This window comes from Mercenaria mercenaria, chromosome 5 (assembly GCF_021730395.1).
Source record: "Mercenaria mercenaria strain notata chromosome 5, MADL_Memer_1, whole genome shotgun sequence".
In the NCBI taxonomy this organism is placed as follows: domain Eukaryota; kingdom Metazoa; phylum Mollusca; class Bivalvia; order Venerida; family Veneridae; genus Mercenaria; species Mercenaria mercenaria.
Genome location: NC_069365.1, coordinates 43251331 through 43261605, shown reverse-complemented (window position 1 = coordinate 43261605; position 10275 = coordinate 43251331). Strand labels below are relative to the sequence as shown.

The window sequence follows — 10275 nt, the reverse complement described above, 5'->3', positions numbered from 1 at the left end:
TAGTAACAACAAAGGGAAGCACATCCTAAAAAATCTATAGAATATAAGTCCACACAAAACTCTTTACCAGGTAGAAAAACACCTAAAATGTGGATGTATCATGCATGTTGTACCGCAGAAAAGTGGTAGGCCAGTAATAAAAAAAGTTACAATATAAGCTATTTATAGTAACAGTAAAGGGAAGTAATTCTAAAACAAGGGTGCCTCATGATGGTGAATATTTGTGCCAAATTACATCAAAATCCATTCATGCACGAAGAAGAAATGCTCCCGGCAACGTCATTCTTATATCTGACCTTAAGCCTCTAGGTGTGACCTTGACCTTAGACATAGGGACCTGGTTTTGCATAAGACACTCCGTCTAATAGTGATGAACATTTGTGCCAAGTAATATTAAAATTCCTTTAATTATTTTGTTGAGTTACAGATCAGAGAGGAAAAAAGCCCCTTTGGCCTTCGACCACCCTTTTTTTACCTTGATCTTTGAGCTAGGGGCCCGGGTTTCGCGCATGACACGTCGTTTCACCATGGGGAATATTTGTGTCAAGTAATATTAAAATCCCTTGATGAATGACAGAGTTCTTGACCGGATACGAAACAGAGCCTTGTTTATGCCATGTTAACATTGACGCCTCATGCGGTTCTGGGACGATCTGTGTATGAAAAGAATTGGAACCACTGCCTTACCCTTGCATGATCGTAAGAGGCGGCTTATAGGGTCTTAACACTTGGTTTTGCAGTAACTCTGTGATTCCAGCAGGTATGCAAATTTTGATTCCATACCTCATGTTTTTATTTCGATGTAAATGAGATGTGGAACCAAAATTTGTAGTCCTGTTAGGCGCCATATAACCTATACTGTGTTGGTGCGCCATAAAACCCAAATAAATAAATGTTAACATAGACTGCCAATAGTGACCTTGATCTTTGAGGTAGGGGTCTGAAAGTTGTACATGACACACCGTCTTATTATGAGGTACATTTGTGCCAAGTAATATTAAAATCCTTCATGGGTGGCAGAGTTATGGACCGGACAGGAAGAAAGCGCTCGGAGCCAGAGGTCCGGGTTTTGCGCATGACACGTTGTCTCATGTGCCAAGTAATATAAAAATCCCTTATGGAATGACAGAGTTATAGACCGGACACGAAATTGCGGACGGACGGACGTCCGGATGGAGGACGGAATGACGGACGGACGGAAAAGCGCATTCCTATAGTCACTGAAACTGGTTTTCAACCAGTAGGGGACTAATAAACCAACATCACCTAGCTATAACCGAAGACTGATACAAAACCAGGAAATGTCTAATGTATGCACTATGGTGGCCCTCATACATGCCATGAATGTATTGAATGCAACGAAACAAAGTATTAGAAGACCCAATGTGATTAAGTCTATTTGTGTCATGAGAGGTAATATAAAATGCATATACGCCTGTGTGTTTTTAAGATATTTGCCCATGACAGCTGCTTTTATAACATCATTAAATTTGGAATTAGTCACGTGCAAACATATTTGTTGTTATATTTAATGTTTAGTACCATGTCATACGTTTTCGTATGCCCAGGGCTTTTCTTAGTTATAAAGACGAATGGAGACAAGTCATGACTTTCGGTGTAAAAATCGTGATGAAGTACCTTAAAATAACAATAGAATCCCTAAAGGCGTATTTCCGCTCTGCAAGCGAATAGTCTGTATTAACAGAACTGTGACAGATCAATACAGTAAGTGTGGACAGGGGTCTATACGATAAAAGTCAAAATTTGTTTATTTCATAATATCCGTAGGTTTTACTATCTACAGTATGTAAATTTTAATTACTTGAACAATGTCTTTATATTTAATGAAAATACACGGATGAAGACTTTTATATATAATACAATAACATTTTAGTTCAAATAAAATTAATGTTTTCCAGTAATCTTTTATCTATATATAGCATTATTCCTTATGCCAACTGGGGTATATTCACTAAATACTAACTTCCTAGCCGTGTAATTATACCAGCTGATGCGGTTCGACCAAAGACTCTATCGATCTAACCAGCAATGGTGCGAGTACAAATTAATGTAACATGAAATGTAAAATATCGTGACTGATTGTTATCCACACAGATTTTAGTGTTAACTTAGCCGTTGAATTCTATTTGTTTTCCCCAATGTTTGTGAGTGTCTTCAGTGGTCCGATATGGATACATCGAACATGTATTTAGCATCATTTCATAAATTGTTACCTTCCTACCTAAGTACCTATATTCTACCTGTGAGTAATGGATCGCAATTAAGCCGTGTCTTCCTGACAAACCAAGCTTGCAGTGGGCTATAATACTGATAAATTACATTTTGTTTTGTGCGGTTGGTTTTTTCAATACTTTCCACTGATGTAATGATTTTATACTAGATAACATATTTGCAATCATATTGATGTTTTGTAATGTTCTCCGGAGGTATAACGAACACCCTTCAAACTATAGCTCCTTGTAATCAATAATACATTTAAATTATGTCAACGCTACAACGTAGACATTTTGCAAATTGGAATTCGCGACCTATTAATTCATCCATTTCGCGAGCCTTTCAGATATTCTATATCCGTTACCGTCGGCTGTATATCCGAATATACTAGTATTATTAATCAGAATAAAGTAAGGAGAAAACTTTGCCCGATATACTTACGAGTATTTCTGTTAAGGTAGTTCTGCACGTTTGATAAATCGGAAGTGATGGCGTAACGTCATTTATCCGGAAAACGTAGAAGAAAGCCTGGATTCGGCGTACGGAAATGAAAATCATTTTATGAATTAATGACAACTTGAGAATAAATTTATTAAAATGGCACTGTGCTATAGTTTAAAGTCAAAATATGATATGAAAACATATGACACGTTAATTAATTCAAAATCATGTCTAGACAATAGCGTGAAATATCCAGTTCACTTTAATCATGATCATATATCTCAACAATAAGCACACGGACCTAAACATTTTATTTCACCACATTATAGACCATTTATTTATTTACAACTGTGAGAAGTTTCATTAAAATCTACATTGTAGAAAATTTTCTACATGCGAAAATGCTTTGAAAGTTATGACTTTCCCATAGACTCCCATTATGAAAAATTGCGTGAGGTCCAAAATTTTAAAATCAGTCTAGCAAAAAATCAAGCACACGACCCTATCCTTTTTATATGCTGAATTTTGTAGGCTTATTCTGAAGTTTTAAAAAATTGGAGTTTAATCAAATTCAACATTGTAGAAAACATTTCGATCCAAACGTGCAGAACTACCTTAAGTAACTTCTTGTTTGCTACAACATTTTCTTATTTTTTCAATACAAGCACGAAAAGTGTACGAAGTGAATCTACCTCGCCCTTGGTTGTTAGATAAGGACATCTCGAAATGTATCCCAAACTGAAGTTTTTGACACATCTCAAACTTATGATGGGATTATCTTATTTCGACATTTTTACAGGCATGGGAGACTTACTCTATTACAGATTCAATCATTACATTTAATTACAATTACGTCAATATTTAAAATTTAATTCCAGGTCATTTCAATGACGTCATATAACAAGTACATCATATTACAAACACGTCATAAAGTGTTATCGATTGATTAAATAAATATTCCGGCTATCGTACACTTAGTGTGATTTCAATAAACAATGCTGTCAAACTGTAAAGACGTAGTCAAATGAAGACGATTGGTGTGAGACAAGCGATGTGAGAAAAGTGTTCATTAACAACCTGCAAAATAATGTGTTATTTTGCACGTCTACATAGTTTTTTGAAACGGTTAACAAATATTGACATTTACTATTCTTGTAGCAAACATATTGGACATGTTCTCTCAATTTAAATATGAATATCAGAGGCAAAATGATAGTCAATTAAAGTTTCCATTTCAGAACAGAAATTACAGTATATCATTTGCAGAGCATTCTCACAGGGCTGAAATAATACCGCAAAACTAACTTGATTTCCAGTTGTTCCTTATCTAGAAAAACATTTGCTGAACTCTTAGATGACATTTCAGACTGACGATATCAAGAAACTGATATCATAAAGCATTTTAGATCCAGACTGTAATTGAAGAGCAATGCAAATGATGGATCGTGATATAACACTGGTCAAATAAAATGAATTTCTTTTGTAAAGTTTATAAAAACGAGTATTGCACTGAAATATGTCGTGATTTGTCTGAAACATTAAACAATATAAACATTGCTCTGTCATCACCTAATAAATCATATACAAGAATACCAATAAAAATATTTCAGGATTGAGGAAAATTCACCCTATAAGCACAGTCTGAACACAGTTTGAACAGACATCCAACTCAAACATGTATAACTTAAGATAGCTAATTCATCATTAAAATTTTAATAAGGTCTGATACTAAAGTGCGTTTTGAAATCATCGTTGATCACCGTATGCTTGTACATACAAAGTTCGTAGAGTAGTTTGAACTTCATTGACACGTTCTTTTTCAAGTTTTATTGATGTAAAACCCAGAACTTTGTATAGTATTTGTTCACGTAGAAAATAATCACACATGATATGATAGAAAACATAATCACGTTTTTTCTAATAGTAAATATAGTCGTATAGTATTTGATAGTTAATAGAATCACATATCATCTGCAGCCAATTGTATAAAACATTTAACCGCGCGGTAACCACTAAGTGCCAGTAACCAACATGGTAACATCGTGGTAAGCGATTGTATAAACAACGTCATTCGTGGTAACCGCGATATAACCATGGTTAGTTTTAACCCACCTACGTGAGCTTAGTAACCACAAAGTAACCACTCAAACATGGCCGCCATTCATTTTGTAAGACATAGACGACCTCGACAGTTTCGACGTATTGACAGACAATTCACGGAGTTGACGGATGAAGAATTACGCCAAAGGTACAGGTTTTCAGCTGACAACATAGACAGACTTGTTGAACTTCTTGGGCCGACTTTGGAGCGACGGACGCGACGTAACCAAGCCCTGACACCACAGCAACAGATTTTGATAACATTGAGATTTCTTGCTACAGGTAATTTCATGCAGGTTATCGGCGACACCTTTGACGTAGACATTTCTGCCGTCTCCCTGGTCGTGAGGGACGTTACCGACGTATTATTTGGACTGAAAGACCAATTTATCAAGTCCCCTGTGATGGACCTCGACCGAAGACGAATCATGAGTGGATTTTACGCCATTCGAGGGTTCCCATCTGTAATTGGTTGTATTGACGGGACCCATGTTAAAATAATTTCGCCCGGTTATCCATTTGTTAACAGAAAACATCAACACAGTATTAATGTCCAGGGGACCTGCAACCACAAAGGTATGTTTTCTTTGTTTGTAATTTAAGTATGGTATTGCACCCTTGTGCACTCCAGTAGCTCTACATTTACATTGATATGTGAAATAAAGAAGCAAACATCTTACTTGATAAACCATATTCAGCAGTACATCTACAGAAGCTTCGTAGGCATTTCATGCAGCATTTCATTTTACAGACCTACTGTCACTTTAAAGACACGTTATGCCTAATTCCATATGTATACTTAAATTTACAGATTCTCAAGAGATAGTTAATACAATGTCTCGCCTTTACATTGTTTATTAACCTTGAAATTGGTAAACATAATATGTGTACACACACGTGTATTGATGACATCACTTTATTGTTGACATCATACAAGTACCTTGCTAAAGTAACTGTATGAAAGGCCGGTGCGTAATTCTTCATGTGAGGAAGCCATCCAGCTGGCTTACGGAAGGTCGGTGGTTCTACCCAGGTGCCCGCTCGTGATGAAATATTGCACGGAGGGGCACCTGGGGTCTTCCTCCACCATTAAAGCTGGAAAGTCGCCATATGACCTATCATGTGTCGGTGCGACGTCAAATCCAACGAAAAAAATATTTCTTTTTACAGTATATGCAGGGCAGAGCCAAGACCAATTCTCTGTTAGAACAAAAAAAGTTGGAAACCCGTATTCACAGATTTCCTTTATACCGATTTTTCCTGAAGAGGATGCAAAATTCAGAAACTCCTGTTCAATATATGTCCCGGTTACCATGGAAACGAGGATGCATACTTGGATTTTGTAAATTTTTAGTAAATTAACAAAATGACAGTCAGAGATTTTATGCTAAATAGGCATGTGAAGCTTGGATGTGTATCAAATGAAAATAACATGGACTGCTAAAATGACTTAAGTGCAGTCTGTGACTTAACTGCCTGATCCAGGTAGTTAAAGTGTTGACAAGATGACATTTTATCTCTAAGGTAGAGATGCAGTATGTCAACGTGAAGGCAAAATGTTTAGAAATAGTGTTTTTTGTTGTTGTTTTCCAAATAGAGAGGCTGAAAGTGGGGAATCATCAATCAGTGTTTTTATAATAAGTTATGGAAATCTGAACAGTGAAGATCTGCCTTTATTTTTGATTGCCACAGACCAAAAGAGTGACTGGTGTCTTTGACAGTGAATAGAAGTACTCACACTGGACACCCTGAAAACAGAATTATTTTTTTTGCATGAATGTTTCTTTTTCAGATTTATGGAAAAAGTTGAGAAAGTCATTTCTTAAAAATGTTCATAATTGTTTAACCAAAGACCCTTTAATGGAAAAAATAACTAAATTCTTGACCTTGAATTAAATTAAAAAAATTCTATTATTGCTTGATTACTCTTGCATATTATAACATTAAAATTGTTATATTTAAATTTGATAAAATTTAATGTATTTTGAAAAAGATGCATTTGAACATATTTAAAAGGAATAGACACATGACAGTCTTTGAATATTTATAAAAAAGAACATGTTTTGCAGTTCTCATTCGATTTGGTTACCAGTTTACAGCATAATTATACATGAAGTCTTATTACTCACAATCACATACAGATCTAATTGGTTATTTTCTACCAAAGATAAACTTATTGTGTTTGGGTTTTTTCAATCTTTAAAAGATACTGAGAAAATATAGCAAATAATGGTTGAATTAGTATACTTGATTTTGAGAGACTGTTATAATATTACAATTATTTTTCACTCTTAAGACTGTATCATAAAATCATATTTTCTGAGGAAATTCATTTTTCAAAAATGTCTGCAATGTAGATTTTAATGAAAATTCATACATTGGTAAAGTTACCTATATTGGTTTTGGTATTTAATTTAGCCCATATATACTAACTGGTCAATGATTAAAGAGAATATCTGAGTTCCCAGCTGACTTTCTGACTAATTTCTGACTAATTTAAGACCTCATTCATGTAACAATAATACTGTCATCTGTAAAACTGCATTCATTCTAAGATATACAATGTATATAACATTCTATTTTACCTGCATGTATTTATTTTAAAAAGTAAAGTAGATTTATTTGTGTATTTTGATTAATTTCAGAAAGAATTGGGAGATATGTCTGCAACTTCAGTTTGTATTTACTGAGTATTTACTGGCACTGGAATGTGCATGATCAGGGGTTTTTTTTCTAAATAAACTAAGCCAAGTCTTAAATCTACATTATCTATAGCTATCCTTGAAAAGTCTGGTCATTGTCTTGATAGTTTGAAAGAATTATATACATCTAAATTTATATCTAGCAAAATATTAACTAAACTGTTATGTAGATCATCAAATTTATTTAATTTGATTGTTAAAAATATCAATTTTTAAAATATTCACAAAAAAAAATATGCTGGATTTAAATGGCTGGGATATTTGTGTCATTTATGTCATTTAATAAATATTACAGAGAATTGGTCTTAAGTTGTTAGAGCTTGCGGCTAGACCCCTTTGCTGATATGTCATTTATATATTTTGATATGTTGTATGTATTAATTCAGGCTATAACATGTGTTTAAAACTACAGTGTATGCGAAACACCGTTTGCTTAATACAATTTGCAAAATTGATACTGCTTATTATGCCAATTGTTATTTGTTTAAGTGGAAGTCACACATACATATTATATACACAGAGTTGTTCACAAGCATCAATGCCTGTTGGCCTGGAAGCTGCCATGAAAGCCACATCTTACGAGTTTCTAATGTAGGCCGGTACCTTGAAGCTCATCACCAAGGTATGTTCCATTGATTGTGGTATCTAAGCTGTCACTCTTAAAGGTTAATTGAAATAATTAACAGTACAGTCAATATGTTGCATTTAAATTTAATATGCAGTTAATATAAAAAGGAATATGAATATTCCGTTTAATGCTAAAATCAAATCTACCACAGTTTTACTTTTCAATACTGTTACATTACTGGTATTTTACTTTATCACATTAATATTTCAGATCCATAGCGTGGATATTTGTTGGGGGATAGTGGCTACCCCTGTCGGCCATTTCTGCTTACGCCTTCCTTGCAGCCTGGTATGTATTTGGCTTATTCTGTGTATTGAACAATTATGTTACAATATTGGGAGGTTTCACTGTACAAGTATTTTTGTTTTAATGGTATTGCACTTTAATCAACTGTAATGATTGATACTCGCGACAAATTAAATATCAACTTTATAATTGATGCAATTAATAAATAACTTTTTAGGGAATGAAACAGAGGAGAGGTACAACCGGGCGCACATCTCCACACGGAATTTGGTTGAAAGGACATTTGGTATATGGAAGAGGACATTCCATGATTTACATGGGGAAGTAAGTTAGTTTCCGATATATAAGGACAATGAGTGTAAACTACAGTTTTTATGTCTTTCCAAAAAAAGTCTGCAATCACTAGAAAAAAATAGCATTGTTATATGGAAGAAGTTCAATCGCTATGATGTATTGACATGTCTAGCTGAAAAATTCAAATCTCCATTCATAGTTATGCATATGGTTCAAACTTCGCTGAGCGCTGCAGCTTGAAAAACATGTAAAATGTCAATGTTGAAATATGCATTGAAATCAGTATGATATGGTTCCAATTTCAATGCTGTACTTTCAAAATCAGGAAAGAATGCCAAAAGGTCAAGGTCACTCAAGGTCAAAGTTCAAATCTGCATGCAAAACTGAATTCAAAATCCAAATTTCAATGTTGTAATTTCAAAAAGCAAGTAAAGAAGGTGAGTAGGTCAAGTAGGTCAGCCAAGGTCGAAGTTGAAATTTAAATGCAAAACTGTAAAAAAACATGATCAAAATTTGATTGATGTAGCTTCAAAAAGAAAAGAAAGTAGGTCAGTAGGTCAAGTTAGATACTAGCAGTATATTCTGCATAAATTGGTAATACGCAGTTCATATTTACACGGTCATATTTTATCATTGTAGATACGCATGAAGCCTCAGAGGGTGACACGTGTAATCGTGGCGTGTGCTGTCCTCCATAATCTGAGGCTGCAGTGGGGTGAACCAGAGGTGGAAGAAGCCGGTGACCTGGATCAGCCACCCGCCGACATCTTTAATGGCCGAATGGATGGGCGAGGAGTTCGAGACCATGTGGCTCATGCTTATTTTCAGAATCAGTAATAACAGAAGAAACCGATGATTAAATCACACCATACATTGACGTTTTATGGAAAGTGAAGACTTGACACTTTGAACACCAATTTATTTTGGTTTCATAATTTATTTTCGTATTTCAGCTTTTATATATATTCAGAAGTCTGGAATGACATATAATGTACCTGTATCAACTATCAAGAATTACTGAGATGATAATTTCAGAAGTTATTTGAATTTCTCGTTTAAAACATCGGCCAGCTTTGAAATCTTGTTGTAGCATTCCATCTGTGCCTCGGCCAGACCAATCTGTTTTTCAAAGTACACCGTTTGGAGAACCTGCAGTGTTCTACAACATAAGAAAATCATCAGTTAGCTACCATGGTGTGTATGTAAACTATTGTTGTATTAGTGTTGTTTTTCTTGCTGCTTTCGGCAAAAGTATAGTAAGTGTAATATATTTAATTTATAGAAAGTAACATTACACTATTACAGAATATCAATGTTTTAAAAATACATACATCATTATGTTACAGCTTATCAAGAATAATGCATTCCTTTTAGAACTTTTGAAGCAACGAGGAATGAACAAAATATAGAAAACAAGCACAGTGTTATTAAATTATACAAGTTATTTTACAATAAGGTGTTAACCTTTAGTGATTATTGCTTTTCTTTTGCTGATAACTTGTGCTCGATGATTGCTTCTGTGTGGTGACAGCTGTAAAAGAAAAAATCAAATTATATGCTTTATGTATGAGAACTCAACTTTTTATAGCGTTGTTATTTGCAAAACTCGGTGGTATATTTTTTAAACAA

At 34.4% G+C, this 10275-nt stretch overlaps 1 protein-coding gene across 1 annotated transcript; it reads left to right on the top strand.

Annotated features, from left to right (window-relative positions):
• Positions 1-4826: 4826 nt before the first annotated feature.
• LOC123558942 (putative nuclease HARBI1) lies at positions 4827-9483 on the top strand. The gene is made up of 4 exons (XM_053544570.1): positions 4827-5352; positions 7999-8100; positions 8570-8676; positions 9286-9483. The coding sequence occupies exons 1-4, from the start codon at positions 4827-4829 to the stop codon at positions 9481-9483; spliced, it is 933 nt and encodes a 310-aa protein (XP_053400545.1).
• The last annotated feature ends 792 nt before the right edge of the window (positions 9484-10275 follow it).